At 40.0% G+C, this 18,700-nt stretch overlaps 1 protein-coding gene across 2 annotated transcripts in view; it reads left to right on the forward strand.

Moving 5' to 3' along the window:
• Positions 1-18,700, forward strand: part of Nf1 (neurofibromin 1) — a 243,776-nt gene that overhangs the window by 140,046 nt on the left and 85,030 nt on the right. For both annotated transcript variants that reach the window (XM_051158073.1, XM_051158074.1), the window contains 5 exons: positions 1,585-1,743; positions 2,657-2,754; positions 4,458-4,604; positions 6,838-6,984; positions 9,134-9,244. In XM_051158073.1, coding sequence (XP_051014030.1) covers positions 1,585-1,743; positions 2,657-2,754; positions 4,458-4,604; positions 6,838-6,984; positions 9,134-9,244 — 662 coding nt within the window. The remainder of the gene's footprint in view (positions 1-1,584; positions 1,744-2,656; positions 2,755-4,457; positions 4,605-6,837; positions 6,985-9,133; positions 9,245-18,700) is intronic.

Below are 18,700 nucleotides of genomic sequence, written 5' to 3' on the forward strand. Positions count from 1 at the left end.
ACATTTAAGATATAGTCCAGTAAGGACGGGAGAGATGCTTAGTGCTTAAGAGCAAGGCTGCTCTTCCAGAGGACCAGGCTCAATTCCCAATCCCCACATGACATGACATGACAGCTCACAACCATCTGTAATGTTAGTTCCAGATCTGACCCCCTCTCTGACCCTTGTGGGTCAGAGTGTGAGTGTTATATAGACTTATGTGCACGCAAAATGCCCAAACACATCAAAAACAATGATGTAATAACAAACGAGCAAATTAAATAAGTAAATGCAGATCCTGTAAAGCACAGAATGGGCCAGAATGAAGTAAAATAGTCAGAGTTAATCTGAAGTGAGTTGCATTTCACATACACCCCATTTTCTCACTACCTCATCCATGAGCCTGTGAGATGCAGGGTATTCTTGTGTTCCCAGAATTGTGAGTGCTAGGGCTCCACAGCCTAGTTAGTCATACCAAACTACAGGAGCTTTCGAATAGTCTGTGTTCTTTAAGAGGAAATATGTACATAATATAGACAAAAATTAAACTCTAGAATAATTCGGTTTCTATGTGTTAGCTTGCTTGCTTTATTTTGTTTATTGGTTTTTCGAGACAGGGCTTCTCTGTGTAGCCTTGGCTGTCCTGGACTCGCTCTGTAGATCAGGCTGGCCTTGAACCATGTATTAGCTTTAAATGAGAGGTATTAGAAAGAGGTAGAAGGACCGCCTGTTCTGTGGCATTGTCCTCAGTCTGCTGTGCCTGTGGAGAACTTTTTTTTTTTTTTTAAGACAGAATAGGTCCTTTTACATCAGCTTTGTGTTACTTTTCAGGGATGGCCGCTATTTCCTGAGCCCTGAAGCTTTTTTTGTGTGTTTTGTCTTTATTCATTCATTCATTTCATTCATTCATTCTTACTTATTTGGCAGAAGAATACATTGAGGTACATGGAGCATAGGGGTTCTGTCTTCTGGTGGGATCCTTTTTTCTTTTAGGTCCCCAAGAGTTCCTGTTTCTCCAGTGCTTTAAATAATAGGTAGGTTTTAGGATGCATGCTCATGAAGAAAGGTTGCTGCAGGAACATGACTTGTAAGTAAGTTTTTTCACTCAGTAGACATCTAATAAAAGATGCAGATGGTAATACTCCACTAAAATGTCAATTTTAACATGTGTACAAAGTGTAGCTATTTCCTGTTAGGAGCAGGATGTATAGAAGGTGTGCTGTCAGAGACTTAGTTCTCAGGGCCTTAGGAAAGTCAACTGCGCTTTTATGTCTCCCGATCTTAGAAAACTATGCTAACCTTTGTGTGAAATTAAGTCTATATTTGCTGTCCATAATGATTATAAAGTAAAGTCTTTTTTCAGGTCTCTCCTATGAGCAACTTTTTCCTCTCTTTAATTGTGCCCTTAAAAAAAAAATCACACATGATTACAGCTAAGGGTAAACCTTATTTTCTGGTGTTTCGGGAGAAGGAAAAAAGTTAAAAAACAGATCATTCATAAGAATGGTAACTCAGACTTCGTGCAGATCTTGACCTTCTACTTTTGTTTCCACTTCTTTATTGTAGTGCAAACTGTCTGCTCAACTCTCAACTCCTTGTTCTCAGGTGGTTAGCCAGCGTTTCCCCCAGAACAGCATCGGGGCGGTAGGAAGCGCCATGTTCCTCCGATTTATCAATCCTGCCATTGTCTCACCGTATGAAGCAGGAATTTTAGACAAAAAGCCACCACCTAGAATCGAAAGGGGCTTGAAGTTAATGTCAAAGGTGAATTATTTTGATGTTCTTGCAATGTTTAATTTCCCTTCCAGCCAAATTGTCAGTTTTTTATACTCAAAGTCCTTTGTTTTCAGTTTGCTTTTGAAAGTACCATGGTTTTCAGTTATGTACCTTTTGTTTTAATTTGTTTATATTGCAGAGGACTTCTTTATGCATGTATGTGATGGGCTCTGTGATGGGAAAATATATTAGCAAATAAATGCCTGTCTTCTAGTGAGGGTTTTCTGTGTAACTACTCTGGAAAGTTGAGCTGGAAACAGAAATGTAGGTTGTAGAGTTTCCTTATTTTAGTAACATCATCATCATCATCATCATCACTTTAACAACATTTGAGACTGAGAACATGAGTCATTGTGTAGAAGTACTTGCCAAGTCAGCATGAGGACTTGCATTCAGATCCCCAGCACCCAGGTAAATGTCAGGGGTGGGACATGGCATTCAGCCTATGATCCCAGTGCACTGGTGGCAGAGACAGCACCCGTGGAGCAAGCTAGCTATCTAGACTGAGTCTAAACGCTCCGAGTTCCTGTGAGAGATGCTGTCTCAATATAGTAGATGGAGAATGATGGAAGGAAATATTCAGTGTCAAACTCTGACCTCCATATGCCTGCCCACATGTACCAACACACACACTTGCAAACGTGTGCATATATGCATAATATCACATACATACACACACAACAGGTATTTTAAAATATACTTTATGTAAGTAACATGTATAATATTATTTCTATTTGAAAAGAATGAAAATTACGTCTAGGGTAATTTTTACAATAAAGAATAATTGATTTGAACTGCCAGTAGAAATATCAATGAAAATTTTATATTTTAATGATTTACTAATACGTAGTTTTCATATAGTAAATATTTGGATTACTCATAATTCTGTTTGATTGTTTAGATACTTCAGAGCATTGCCAATCATGTACTGTTCACAAAAGAAGAACATATGAGGCCTTTTAATGATTTTGTGAAAAGCAACTTTGACTTGGCACGAAGGTAAGCAACCTAACTCTCAGTGATTGTCATGCTTCCATTTTACGTTAGTCTGCGTGTCTGGACTACATTGGTTCCTGAGTGTGATTTCTCCCTCCCAGTCTTTCTAGATTAAGAACACATTTTTGTCTTATTTCATTTTAAGAGACATTGTGAAAAATTTATATACAGTAGTTTTCCTATTTGGAAACTGATAGGAGCTGTTGACATTTCCTAGCTTTGGCATTGCTACAGAATGGGTTAAAGAAGAATTCTTTTATTAAAAACTAAAACCAAATGATACAGATAATGTGTTGGAGTGTTTTTGTGTTAAGACACTTTTGTTACTTCCACTTTGAAGTATATCTGAATTTAAAACAGTTCTCTCTAAACCAGATAATGCAGGAATATAAGCTTTTGTGTATGAAGAGGCAGGTAACTGCTGAGGCTTGAAGCCTGGGTCTTCATAACTAATTGTTGACTCTAGTCCTCTAAGTCGTAGGCTTATTTTTGACTAAGGGGTAATGTTGTATTTGCCAGAGTTTCTTTTAAAGAAAACAAGTGAAGCTGGGCATGGTGGTGCATGGCCTTAGTTGCAGCATTCAGGGAGGTGGATTGCTGTGAGTTGAGGCCAGCCTGGTCTACAAAGCGAGTCCTGGACAGCCAAGGCTGCACAGAGAAACCCTGTCTCGAAAAACAAAAAAACAAAAAAAAAAAAAGAAAGAAAAGTGAGATGCTTGAAGAGAGCGTGCTTTGTGAAGACTCTGAGCTCCAGCAGTCACTTTCCAGCAGGAGAGACTGAAGGGACAGGTATCGGACCCAGACCCGTCAAGACCGAGTTCTCAGCACAACAGAGATGTATTTGCCCCAGAAGGACAGTAAATAAGGGGCAGGAGATAAGAGACAAAGATAGGGCATGGAGGATAAGGGAGAAGGGAACAAGGGAGAGGGGCAGGGGGTCTAATACTCCCCACCCCAAGCAGGGGCAGTGTGGATGACAACAGAGGACTGCCTCTGGACAGGAGACAGACATGGCCCATAGGCAAATGCAGGTTTATAAAGGTAGAAGGGGAAACCCTGTGTTAGGGTGAGTTGGTTAATTTTAGTTGAGCATGGTAATTAAAGTGGCCAAAGGGAGCTTTTGATTGCTGGACTTCAGTACTTTGATACTACTAGTCAGCCTCAGCAGGTGGAATTGACAAAATAAGGGAATACACCTTGGTGACTAGCTTTAGGAATGTAATCTAACAGTTTTTAGCAAGGAGGAGAGGGAACCAGGAAGAAGGGCAAGGCCTTCCAGAGCCATGTCTAAACCTAGCTGGTGTCACTGATGTGTCACCTGCCTTCTACAACTGCACTTCCACTTGTTGTCATCACGGCTCTTCAGGTAGAAAATAGCTTTCATGGAAAGTTAAGAGAGCCAAAGTTCCAATCCTGGCTCTGTCAGGCAGGTGGTATAGCTTTAAGAGGCATCTTTACCTAGACTAACATTTCTTCATGTGTAGGGTACTAGTTTATTTTCCAGATTTCCCCTGTCTAGATTTCTTGTTCTCCAGCTTCTGAAACCTGCTCTGATGCTCAAGTAGAAACTCATTGTCAGCCATGGAGAGCAGCCATTTGCACACTTGCTGCTACAGTTACTGTGCTACTGGGCTCTACACGTTTAGTGCGTATATAGCCATGAGTATGCCTGGTATGCAGTTCCTGATGGCTCTGCGTTTTTGCAGGTTTTTCCTTGATATAGCATCAGATTGCCCCACAAGTGACGCAGTAAATCATAGTCTCTCCTTCATCAGTGATGGCAATGTGCTTGCTTTACATCGGCTGCTTTGGAACAATCAGGAGAAAATTGGCCAGTATCTTTCCAGCAACAGGTATGTTTCCCCAGTCTTGGGGAAATTAAACACCTAGTTTAAATTGAATTAATAAAATTATTGATCCTGAATAGGGTCTTTTACTTTGCTGCTTCTTTGCAGTAAGAATTTTGATTTTGAAAGAGAAATGCAGACTTACATGCATATGGCAAAAACTAACTCATGCTAAATGATCAACAACACTAGCTGTTGAGCTCATGGTGCTATTAAGTCCATGCAAATAAAGCTGCATGTAGAAAGTACCCAGTCAGCCAGGCATGGTGCGGTGCACTTTAAACCCAGCGCATGGGAGGCAGAGGCATGGTTCTCTGTGAAATCGAGGCCAGCCTGGTGTACATAGAGAGTTCTAAGCCTGCCGGGGCTACATAGTGAGACCCTGTCTCAGAGAGGAAATGCAAAACAGAAAGAGAAAGATAACAGGTCCAGTAACTGAAATTATTCAGAAATTCTTTGATTAGCTTTTTAGTCAAAGACTCTTGTGACATAAATTACTTGCTTTTTTTCCCCCTAAGAGTTATTTCCTCTTGAGTTTATATAGAATCACAAAGGACCCCAATTTCTGTGTCTGAGGAGGTCTGTTAGGTACCAGTAAAAAATTGTTTTCTCATTTGTGAGAAAGGCAGGAGACCATACACTATGACTAAACAACTAGGAGATAGTAATAGTTTAAAAGAAGGCTTCTTAGCCCTTTATGATATTAATAGACTGAAGTAGGCATGGATATGACTGATGTGTGCCACTAAACCAAGAAAAAGAAAGTTCTTTATCTTCAGGACAACTAAATAACGGGGAACCTTTTTTTTTTTTTTTTAAAGACAGGGTTTCTCTGTGTAGCCCTGGCTGTCCTGGAACTTTCTCTGTAGACCAGGCTGGCCTCAAACTCACAGAGATCCACCTGCCTCTGCCTCCTGAGTGCTGAGATTAAAGTTGTGTGCCACCACTGCCCAAAATAAACTGGAATTTTTAAAGATGAACATTTCTTCTCTTTTATGATCTGAATACACATTCACAGTTTGATGTTAAGAACTTTAAATTTTTTTTAAAGCCAGGTGTAGTGGTGCATACCTGTAATCCCAGCACTCAGGGAGGCAGATGCAAGTGGATCTCTGTGAGTTCAAGAACAGCCTGGTCTATAAAGCGAGTCCAAGATAGCCAAGGCTACACAGAGAAGCCCTGTCTTGAACCCCCTCCCCCCAAAAAAAAGAAAAAAAGAAAAGAAAAAGAGGGTTTTTTAAAATGTGCTATTTAAAAAATGATACATGTTTCAAACATGAAAATATAAACAGTGATTTCACAGTTCCGTGTCTGCCAACTAGCTTGAACATCATGTAATTTTGATATAACCTCAGGTTTTTATAAGATTTTTATTTGCTGAGAGGGAGGAGAAGGAAGGAGAGAGAGAGGGAGAGCACACAGAGTGAGTATTCAAATATCTGAGCCTGTGGGACCATTCTTACTCAAACCAGCACACTGCTCTTCTGAACCCCCCAAGGTTGGTTCCTCGCACCCATGTCAAATAGCTCACAACTGCCTCTTAATTTTAGCTCCAGAGGATCTTATGCCCACTTCTGGTCTCTCTCACACACACACACACACACGCAAATATATGAAAAACAAATGTTTAGAAACATGAATTTTGAGCTGTGAACGATAGCATGCACAAGCATGATTACAGCACTTGGGAGGCCAAGGCAGGTGGATCATGAGTTTGAGACCAACCTGCACTAAGTGTAGTAACACTCTGTCTGAAAAACAAGTGCACAAAAGATAATCAATGACCCATGGTTACGTATGCCCATGTCGAAACACTTTTTTCTCAAGATGGATTCTTTGTACTATAAGAAAAAGTAGATGAGAATGTTACAAGTATCTACAAAATAATTGAGCGTAATACAATAAATTTTACAGATGAGAAATTGTTGTGTCTGTAAGATCCTAAGATCTTTCAAGACTGCCTATAAATGAGCCAGGAATAAATAGCTAAAAGAAAAGCAACCATGCTGGGCACGGTGGTGCACAGCTGTATTCCCAGCATTCGAGGAGGCAGAGGCAGGTAGATCTCTGTGAGCTTGAGGCCAACTTGGTCTACAAAGCAAGTCCAAGACACCCAAGGCTACATACAGAAATCATGTCTCCAAAAAACAAACAAACAAACAAACCCAAAACCAAACCAAGACAAACAAAAGCAACCCACTAATGTGAAGTACCATTTCTGTTTGTCTCTTGTTGCCAGGGATCATAAAGCTGTTGGAAGACGACCTTTTGATAAGATGGCCACACTTCTTGCGTACCTGGGTCCTCCGGAGCACAAGCCTGTGGCAGATACACATTGGTCCAGCCTTAACCTTACTAGTTCAAAGTTTGAGGAATTTATGACCAGGTGAAACACAACTTTGAAAGGGTGATTGCATGGCGGGGGGGATGAGTGAGAAATAAAGTTTACCACTAGACCACTTATTAAAAGTGGTTATATTACATTAAAATGACATATTTTGTTTTACATTTGATTTTCTTTTCTTTCTTTTTTTTTTTTTTTTACATTTGATTTTCTTACCAAAAGTGTGGTATCTTATGAAATGATAACTTATCATCTGGCTTTGACTATTTTTTGCTTTGCCTTTTTTTTTTTTTTTTTTTTTTTTTTAACATTTGGTTATTTATTTTGTGTTTGTGCTGGAGTGCCCTTCCTTGCCCACAGCTACCATGTGAAGTCAGAGGATAACCTACAGGCGTCATGTCTGTCTTCCCACCATGTGGGTCCCAAGGATTAAGCGCAGGTTGTCAGTTTATTGGCTAATACTTTTAGCTGCTGAGCCATCTTGCTGGCTCTTTAACACGTTCTTCATTTAATACTTTGAAGATCATATAGATAACATTATTTTCATATTATAGTTATAGAAAATACATTAAACAGATATAACTTACTGACCCGAATTCATACCCAACTCATGATTCTTTTGGGTTTAAATCTTGAGTTCGTTCTACTGTATTAATATCTCTTTTAATCCTTCAAAGAGTTAATGGTTTTAACTTCTTTTATATTAAGGCCCAGACAACATACTACACTTAAATATTGCTATAACAAACCTTTCTCATTTATGGAATGTTTGGGATCTCATTTATGGAATCAAATATCAACACAAATTTGATGTTTGCTAAATATGTATTTTTTTGTGCTTCACAAATGCTACATTGTATCTGTGAGCTGGTTGTTTTAGTCATAGAATGTGCCAAAGACAGAAAGAAAACACTTTCATTTGACATTCTGAATTGTAGGCTCAATTTTCTTAACAAATGTATTTTTATTACCAATTTATTAACCGAGAGTACCTCACTTATAACCCTACTAACCTAAACAATAGGGAAAGGAGATTAAAGAATACAATAATGAAACCTTAAGGGTATCCATTCCGAGGAACGATTCTCCTGGCGTAGTCAGCAGGATTTCTTCTGCTGGAACCTGGAGCAACCAGAACCCGGAGCCTCAGCCGGAGCCCCGAAGCCTTCCTTCGAGCAGTTCTCTCTAGGAGCGTCTCGAAGTGGAGTGATGAACAGTCAAAACTATCCCAAGTCTCTCCAAAGGCCCCGCCTCTTGTTTTTGTCTCATGCTTATACCTCCTCTCAGAATTTGTTCAAGGGTGTTTTTCAGCTGGTTAACAACCAATCTTCCCCACACGGTGGTTCGACTTCTAAGAGGATAAACATCACCTGCTCTCTCACAACTTTTTCTCATCCCCCACTTAATATCGAAACAAAAAACATGTTTATCTCCCCTTCACTAGATTAATTTACAAAAGTTAAGTTATATAGTAAGATCCTGTTTTGGAGAGAGAGGAGGAGAGGAAAGATAGAATAAGAAGATCCAATTAAGTATATATCTAATAAATGTTACGGAAGCTGCTGTCGGTGAGAGTGGGAAGAGGGGATGATTGGAAGAGATAATGGATGTGAACTTTTTATTCATATCCCAGAATCTGTAAGTCACTTGCAACTTCAGATGAAAGAAAAACACTGAGTTTTAGAAGAATATATAAAAATTAAGCCATGCTCTTTCAGAAATGTATTTCAGCACATATGGGAATTTAATATGAAAAAGTATTGAGAACTAGGATGGACTTAAAATCAGTGCCAAATAATCATCAAAGGATGTTCATGGCTGTTTGTGAAGATACACTTACACAAACCAAAGAAGAAAACAGAGAGGAGGAAGGCCCTTCTCCTCGCTGCAAAATCTGTAAGCAAGGGAAGGTTGATGAACTGAACTTACAAGGAAAGAAAAAATAAACTGTAAAACTTTTTATGTGGAAAAACATACCATGAGAAAAAGATAGTCCTGCCGTTCCTCCCTGCCCACCAGTGCTGTTAAGTGACCCCAGGAGAGCTCTCATGACTCAGGACAGGACCATAACATTTTGTCCTTCAGAAAACCTGTTGCTTTGTCAGTAGTCTTTATTCTTTATTGTTACTGTTGATTAATTGTATACTTTAAAGCTGCTCAGCAATCTGAGTTACTCTGCTCTTTCTTTTAGGCATCAGGTGCATGAAAAAGAAGAGTTCAAGGCTTTGAAAACGTTAAGCATCTTCTACCAAGCTGGCACCTCCAAAGCCGGGAATCCTATTTTCTATTACGTTGCACGGAGGTAAAAAATATGTTTTAGTCTCCTTTAAAAGGTTTCTCAAATGAGAGCACCTGAAGCAAGGTGGTAGGATTTGCTTTGTGCCTTTTTGAGCTAATAGCCCCTTAAAGACATGCTTCCTTGGATATTTCAAAATGCTGCTCCCACGTATTAGCTTGAGACTATTCACTCACATTGTTGTCTCTCTGGTACATCAGATGTTAAATTCCACCACAGGGAGTTATTGTCAAAGTGAAAGGTAAGAAAGAGCTTTTATTTGTTCTCAGGTATTTTCTGATTTCACAATATCTGCAACACAATAGTTAGAACCGCATGAACCCCCCCCCTGCCCCCCTTAAGAAGAAAGAAAGCTGGAAGATCCTGTTTCTGCGAACTCTTAGCAGTGTGTTATGTGAGACTGAATCAGGGCGATTTAAGAAATAAATCTCAAGAGCTGTAGGAAATGTCTGTAAAGATGGACTGGGTGGCCTGGAAAATAGAATGTGATATGCTCACCTGGAGCCATGAGCTCCTCCTCCGTAGCTGTGGGCTTGCCTTGCTTTTCCTGGTGTTTGAAAACGAATGTGACGTGTGGTGAGACTGACGTTACTCAAGGTGGTGAACTCTGACAAGGAAGTGATGTGGAAATGTCAAGGGCAGGTCAGCAGCTTTGGGACTTAATCTTTCTGAGTTTCCCAAACTTAACAGAACTTGAGTGGTTATGTTAATTGACTTAATGGTCATTAGTAGCAAAAACCTGGCAGTGATTGAGAAATCGTACAAAGTGGGAGAAAAAATAAGGATGGAAAATGTGGAACTTGTATAACTAGGTATTCAGCTGTCCCGAGCACTGGAGAACCAGGGCATAGAAAAGGTGCAGACAATTGCATTTATCTTGGCCTGTCCTTAGAACAACTTTAAGAACTATCTTCTTATTTTAGCAAGTGTGTCGTTACATTTCTAACAAGAGGCTGTGGCAGGAGGATTGTGTTGAGTTAGAAGGCTACTCTGGGTATAAGTGAGACTCTATCTCAAAAAAAGACCTCCCTCTAAAAATGAGAGGGAAAGAACCACTCTCTACCTTTCCAGGGAACTCTGCTTGTCTCAGGTGCTCTTTCTAAGATAATTTTAATTTTCTTTTGCACTTAAGCCATGTTCCTATTTCAACTTCAGCCTTCAGTACTACTAGAGTATTTTGACTTTCCCTGGATACCTAGGTTGCAAGGACAGGCTAGGGAGGTAGATGTGCCCCTTAATTCCCAGCCCTCTTTGAATTCTTTGTAGTATAAAAGCAGCAAAATGTTGTAGAACGTGTGAAAGTTGGGTTTTTTTTCCTTCCACTTCAGGATAAGAAACTGTAGTTCGCCTTCATTCTCTGGTAGTCTAGCAAAGGCTAAGGAAAAGCAGATTGGCCCGGCCTTTCAGTGGCTTCGTCAGTTGGGTTTCCGCAGCTGTGTATTGTGCCTGCAGAGCATGGGCTTGACATTGGCAGGGATTTCCACTCTGCTGTTGACCCTTTGTTTTTGAGAAGGAAGAAAGTACGCTTGTTAAACTGCTGTGTCACTCCGTATGATTTTGTACCAAACTAAGTTACGTGTTTTCTTTTTTCTTTCTGGACATGACCTGGCTATATGAATTTTTCAATACTTTGGGGTTTTAGTGTTTTGCTTTATGTTTTGAAAAGGGGCCTTACCAAATAGCCTGGCTGGCCTGTAGCTCATGATCATTCTGCCTCAGCCTCCTTGGGCTGTGCATCCTGCTGCCTTCAGAGGCCACAGAGGGCATCAGATCCTCTGAAGCTGGAGTTACAGATGGTTGTGAGCTGCCATGTCGGTGCTTGGAATTGAACCTGGATCCTTTGGATACACAGTTAGTGCTCTTAACTGCAGAGCCATCTCTCCAGCCCCTGAGTGCTTCTGTCACTATGCTGGTGCCTTTTTTGTTTCTGAGATCTAGTAGAGCTTCTTCTGGCTCTCATTTTCACCGGGTATGGTGCTCCAGGATGAGGGGACAGTAGAAAAAGCAGAGAAAGACCCTGTTTCTCATTGTTTGGCAGTAAGTGACGGCCTTATGATAACAGCCTTCTTTGTCAGACAGCTCTGGAGTCTGGCTTCTTTGTTGGGTTTCCTGTATTTCAGTGGCTTAGACTACTGTATGTTAGGAAAAATTTTTAAATTGTGGATTCCACTCTCTACAGACGTTTGAGGTTTAAATGTCATTTTGGCCTCATCTTCAACACCGTGTTTTCTTTCACTGTCCCTTCTATTTCTCTGTTGTTTTAAAGTATTTCCCTTTCTTCTTACTGTCCTCTTGATTAGTCACCAACTTTTTTTTTTTTTTTTTTTTTTTTTTTTTTTTTTTTTTTTTTTTTTTTGAGACAGGGTCTCTCTGTGTAGCCTTGGCTGTCCTGGACTTGCTTTATAGACCAGGCTGGGCTCAAACTCACAGAGTTCCTCCTGCCTCTGCCTCACAAGTGCTGGGATTAAAGGTGTGCACCACCACCACCCGGCTAGTCACCAGCTCTTGATTTTTACCTGTTAGATCTGATTTGTCAATTGAGATATTTTAGTTTAGGCTCTGGATATTACCAAGTCTCTTACTTTCTGAAGAAAATGGGCCTAAAGAAAAGCACAAACCAGAGTAGAGCTGTTCCAGGTGTAAACAGAACTAAACCACAGTTGCTGCCAAAACTAACATACACTTTGTTTCTAGCCTTTGTGTTCAGCTCCATCACATAGTTTTCTGATTTCTGTATTATTTCAGCTTTACTTCAGCTAGTGACTTCTTCATTACCTCAGTATTGCAGACCTGAAGTTCCTGAGAGGAAATATGGTTCAGCTAAAAAGTACCTTTGTTTTTGTGTTTAAATAATGTATTTATTTTTATTTTATGTGCCTTTGTCTTTTGCATTCATGTATGCCTGTGTGAAGGTGTTGCATCTTGAAGTTACAGACAGTTGTGAGCTGCCATGTGGGTGCTGGGGAATTAAAACCAGGTTCTCTGGAAGAGCAGTCAGTGTTCTTAGCACTGAGCCATCTCTCCAGCCCGAAAAGTACCTTTGTTAAGACTTTCTGTGCTAGCTGGTGACCAGCCAATAGATCTGAGGCTGCCCTAAGCCATGGCATGTGCCTGATCCAACAGTCCTGCATTTCAAAATGTAACTGTGACAACTGAGATGTAATATGAATAAATTAATAAAATATATTTTTTAAAAATTGGAATCCTAAAAGTCAAAACACAAAACAAAACAAAACCCCAAAATGTAACTATGCAGTGTTCATCAGTGACTATCCTTAAATACAGGGTTAGACTATTTTTAATTAGATCTTCATGATGTAGTGTTATCATCTGGGACTTTGAAAATGTCTTTTTTAAAAGTTGTTTTTATTATTTTATGTATATATGTGAGCACGCGCACACACACACACACACACACACACACACCATATGATGAGTTTGTTGAGTTAAGCCCTTTCTTGTGTATTAACATACCAGCATTGCTTTAATCTCAGCATTCAGTCAGAAGACACAGACAGACAGATCTGTGAGTTCTAGGCCAGCCTGGTGTACATAGTGAGTTCCAGGGCAGCCAGGGCTGCATAGCGAAGCCCTGTTGAGGAGAAAAAGAACGAAAGAAGATGGGAAATAGACAGAAGAAGGACAGGGAAGAGGGAGAAAAAGAGAAAAAAAATCCATTGAGTAGTTAAGAGATATTTCTCTAGATAAAATGAGCTCTTAGGTCTAAGCATCTGATTTGCAAATGATCTTTTGAAACCCAAGTCAAAATTTCCTCAAAGTACAATCTTATCGTGTTGCTTTAAAAATATAATGGGATGACCTATTGTTACCACACTTTCATGAAAATAGCATCTCACAAATTGGGTGTGTTTGTAAAAGACTGCTGTTTATACCATTCCAGCGCTTGCTAGCCTGTTTAATTAAAAATAATAAAATACAAAACAGCCTCCCCCATACCACTCTTTATCTCCTATCTCCTTTGGTTAAATGCCTCCCCCATACCACTCTTTATCTCCTATCTCCTTTGGTTAAATGCCTCCGACATGATTTCTTCTCATATCTTTAATATCAAATTTGAATTTGATTCTGTTTTGCCAAAATTTTAAACATAAATATAATGTCTTACTTATTTTGTCATTTAAGAGGCACAACACTTTTATAGGAAGGAAACTATGATATTAATGTAGCAATTAAATTTATACAACTAAAACTTTCCAAAACCCAAATCACACTAGAATAATGATAATTTCTTAAGCAGTACATTAAAATAAATTTTATTTTCTAAATGTGTCATTTAGCACATAATATGAGGAGCTGACATGAGCAGGCATTCTGGCTCATTTCTGCCTGAGTATGCACAAAAAAGTAAAAATACACAAAAAAGAATGAGTGTTGAACATTGGCTTGAGTGTTGTGTTCCCACCTGCCACAGTGTTTGCAGTCATGTTTGTGCTGGGCCTTGAGGACGTGTTTCCCTGCCAGGTGGTCCTGGCGATCAGCTCTGTCATAGGATGAAGGCTGCTTCCAAGCTGCGTTGTGGCTGCAGGACTTGGGCTTGGCGTGGCCTGTGGACTCGAGTCTCCTGTGGAATTTGAGGGTGTTGTTGTTGCCCCCATAACATGAGCATACACGAGGAGCAGGCTGATGGTGGATGAGTGCTTGACCATCATTTTCCTTTGCTTTAAAATGAGCATAAAATTTAATACTCAGTGCACAAACATATAATCACATATCCTTAGTCATGTTTATTTAATATACTCACATAATATAAATAAGCTTTTTTATTATTTATTAATGAACAAATAACAAGCTTCCTTTCTATATATCTCCTAAAAGAGAACCTGTTTTCTATCGAGGTCACTAACTTCAGGAATAAGTATTCTGAATACCAGAATGAGCTTGACTTTGTTTTCCTGTTTTGCAAACTAGTTAAACATGAGGAATTTGAAACACTAAGAATGGGGTCAGTGTGAAGAGCAGGATAGCAGCAAACCTTCCCTCTGTGCATTTCTGTGGCTTCTCATTTAACAGTTTAAAGTTTAGCTTTATGTCACAGATTAGAATATTACTTTCAAGTCTTTACACCAAAAATGGAAGGGCGGGGGGGAACCGTAAGTGATATGATGTCCTCAGTGCTGAGACTTTCTTCCTTTTACCTTCTCTGAGCGTGGGAGAAAGCAGCTAGCTGTTAGAGTATTTCATAGATTTTTAAAATAAGGAAATGTAGAATTGATCAAACATCAAGCTGCTGTTTCCCACCTGGGTCTACACAAGAGGCATAGTGTGCCTAGAGATGCCAGTCTTAAAGTGAGCAGGCCCAGAGCCCGTGTCTGAATCCTAGGCCTGGTTCCTTGGCAGAGTCCTGTGCCAAAGGCAAAGGGTTAGCACTGTTTCTAGAGGGAGGCAACTTTTCTATTAGCCGTTATTCAAATCTCATAGCTTGCTACACCTGTGTTAATTCAGCGGCCCTTGCTTACCATCATTAAGTATTATTTTTTTATTCAAATCTTAAACTTAAACTTTAGGAATATATACAAAAACTTCTATTTCATTCTGATATGTAGTTAGACATTTTCAAGTTACTCTTACCTTCTGGTTTGGTGAACTGGTCTGAAGATTATGAATTCAGCCTTTCTCCCGTGTCCTGGAGAATAAGCCTGAGAGGGAGCCTCTCCTCACTCAGCGAGTGCTCTAAAATACAGCTAGAAGTTAGTCACGTGCTCAGAGCCTTGCCTCTTTGGAAGTATCCCAAGGAGTGTTTCCAAACATCTAAAGTAAACAGGCAGACTTTGACAGAGATTAAGGAATTCAAATAAAGTCTTTGTAAAAATTTATCTATTTATTTAAAGGCCCTAGTGCATGCTCAGTGTGGTTGCTGCTGCTGTGCGCACCCTAATGGATGGCTTCCCCAGAGTGACTCTGACGAGACAAGCATACAGTTTCAGTTTGTGATTATCATGGTCTTAAATCAACTAAGAATGGCAGAGATGAAGATTTAAAATTAATTTAGGAATTTTACATTTTAGGAAGTTAAATGCTGGTAAATAAAAGGCAAGTGTAGCCTCTTAGACAGGAAGTTAAACTGTTTATGGAGCTTTTAAAAAATTACACATGAGTTTACAAAAGCAAACTCATTTTTCAAAAAACAAATGTGTTAAGATTAGGTAAATTCTTTAAAGGAATCTTGTGGTTTTGTCAGTTTTTCCTTGATTGGTATTTGGGGAAATTATGAGCTGTGTTGTGCTCACAACTTCATTGTCCTGGCAAGCACTGTGATGGGCAATGGTGCTGACACACAAGGAAGTCACTGTGTAAGTGGCAGAAGAACAAGTCAGTACATGTCCCTTACTTTACTTTGTTGTGAATTTCCCCTTCCTTCTGAATGAATAGGCAAATGCTTGCTAAGTTTTTAGCCTCACTTAATGGAGGGTGGTTGGGATCATACTTAGGAAATAAACAAAAGATGCCTCTTGGCAACCGGAAAAGTGCTTTAAGTCAGACAGCCAAGGTAATGCCTGGTGCCATGCTGTACCTTCTTGCTTGCTCATTCTGGGGATTTTCTCTGAGGATACAGTTGAAATGGTTGTCGTGATGTTTTGTCCTTGAGCTGACTTTGGCCTAGTTATTATGTTTTTCTAATCCTGACCTTTGAAATTTATTCTTTTCTCTTTTTCCTTTGAGACAGAATCTCCCAAGTATCTGGCCTTAAGTTCACCTTCCTCAGCCTGCCGCCTTTAATCTTTGTGAATTTTAGGCCAGCCTGGTCTACAAAGTGAGTCCAGGACAGCCAAGGCTACAGAGAGGAACCTTGTCTCAAAAAAAAAAATCACCTTCTTCTTGCCTCAGGCTTCAGTGTGCTGAGATTACACTGTGAGCCATCATGCCTGGATATTCAGCTTATTATTGTACTTCTAGCAACTTGGTCTCACCTTACTTAATTCAGTATTTCCTCTTTATTTTTCTCATAATCTCTTTGTTTTGTTTTTGGGATAGGGTTTCACTATGTCACCCTGACTCTTCTCATAATCTGTTAATTTCATTTATCACCTAGCCAAATGGTTAGCTCTCCAACCTTGGGTCTTTCATTATCTTACCTTTTTTATTAATCTTGATAATCCTAAAAAACCTAAACTATTCACCGTTGCCTTTACAGATGTCAGTGTTGCCATTCTCTCTGAAGTATTTTCCTTCTTTGCTCCTGTGGAAGCCTAACTCTAATATCAGTACCTTTTTTTCTATGTATGAACTTTCCCTAATTCTATAGTGAAGAATTAGTCATTTTAGGATGCTGCAGTTCTCAGAATCTGTGCTTTTTTCTTTTCCTGTCTTCTGGTCAGGCACACCTCTTATTATTTGTATTTTCTCTACCTTCTAGCATAGTAAGTAGTTATTAAGAATAGGAGACAAAGCCAGGTGTGCTGGTGCATGCCAGTAATTCCAGCACTTGGGGAGGCAGAGGCAGGAGGATCTCTGTGAGTTCGAGGCCAGCCTGGTCTACAAAGCAAGTCCAGGACAGCCAAGGCTACACAGAGAAACCCTGTCTTGAAAAACCCAAAAAACAAGACAAAACAAAAAGATTAGAAGCCCATAAGCACTGGAATGCATTGGAAACTTCTCAGTTCCTTCAGGTCTATGCGCTGATATCATTAGTAATGTCTAAAGTAGCAACTGATTATTTGACTTTTTCCCTTTGTGTCATAAACATACATTCACAAGTCATAGGCCTACATTTAAGAGTCCACTTCTGCTTTCTGGCTCCGGTTTTCTGGATCATGTACACATCCATCTCTGACAACCTAAAGTTAAATCAGAAATTTGACATCCAAATTATTTGTAACACTTTACCTGGGTTGGTATGAGACTTGGGCTTAGTATATTTGTGCTTCTGGCTTCCTTTCAACATACTACCTTACCACTCCTAACAGCCTTATGCTTAAGTGGTGCCATGTTCCTCAGTTTTGGTGACATGAGTTGTGTGACTTTTCCTGGGTAGCCTATTTGTATTCACTCTAGACAAAGAGGGACATGACAGACAAAAGGAGCTATTTCATCTAGGCTATGCTAATAGTACTACGGAACATCGGTGCCTCAGTCTGCAGCATCACCAACCCTCCAGCATCAGTGATGAATCTCAAAGTTGCATCCCTAGCGTCTTCTCCCTCCAGCAACTCCTTACTCCTTATATACTCTCGGAGATGGGCAGTGGGGCTCCTGAGCTTTCCCTGCCTCCTCATGGGAATGTTAGCGGACCTATTTTCTTACGGGTCATCACCATTGCTCTGATCACATCCAGCCCAGGGACAACAGCATGTGGACATCACTTTCAGGCCTAGTGTTTGGCTTTGCACTGGTTCTCCAAAGGCTCAGTGGAGGGCTTCTTCAAAACCACAGAAGACAGTAGAACTAGATGACATTGTGGAGGTGAGAAATAAACTTTATTGTCATACTGTTGTCATATACTAGAAACCCCTCTGTAGTATGTGCCAAATATCATGTTGTTCTACTTTCCATCCTGCTCGCTGCCTGAGAGGCTGATTTGTGTAGAGAATTTTATTGGACTGCTCTCACCTCTGAGTTGACCAGTAGGGAATACAAGAAGACTGAAGACAGAAAGGGTAGATGGGAATGTATTCTCATGGTACCAAGGTTGGCTGCATCTCTCCATGAGGTAATGGCTTTGTTAGGCAATCCTCTCTTTGTATTTGCTTTCTGGTAACTGCTCCACTTCAACTGGTGTTTCCGACCCTTTTTATGGAACCTCTTGGGTCCCAGTATGCGTGTTCCACCAACTAAAGCTTTACTTCTCTAGATTATGTACTGTATCTTTTTAAAAAAGACTTATTTATTTAATGTATGAGTGCTCTGCCTGTATGTACATCTGCAGGCCAGAAGAGGGCACCAGATCACATCATAGATAATTATGAGCTACCATGTGGTTGCTGGGAATTGAACTTGGGACCTTTGGGAGAGCAGACAGCGCTCTTAATCGCTGAGCCATCTTTGCAGCTCCTGTATCTTCTTCTAAACTCAACTATTTTGAATTCATAAATGCATCCTACTTCAAGGATTTCAATGCAGGGGTATAGATCTGCATTAATTTTGCAAATTTATTGTATTAATTGCAAGATTTCTATGGACCTTATTAGAATGCCCAGCATATGGCAAATAAGTACAAGCATCAGTGGTTTAAGAATGTGGGAATCTTTGGATGTGGTGATACATGCCTTTAATCACAGCATTTGGGAGGCACTGGGAGGTGGACAGTCGGAGTTTGAGGCCAGACTGGCCTATATAATGAGATCCTGTCTCAAAGACCAAACAGACAAGAAACATAGCTCAGCAGTTAGCACTTGGTCTTCTTGCAAAGGATCTAATTTGGTTCACAACACCCACATGGTGGCCCACGACCATTTGCAGCTCCAGTTCCAGGGAATCTGGCTTCTATAGACTCCTGCATGTGTA

This window comes from Acomys russatus, chromosome 16 (assembly GCF_903995435.1).
Source record: "Acomys russatus chromosome 16, mAcoRus1.1, whole genome shotgun sequence".
Taxonomy (NCBI): domain Eukaryota; kingdom Metazoa; phylum Chordata; class Mammalia; order Rodentia; family Muridae; genus Acomys; species Acomys russatus.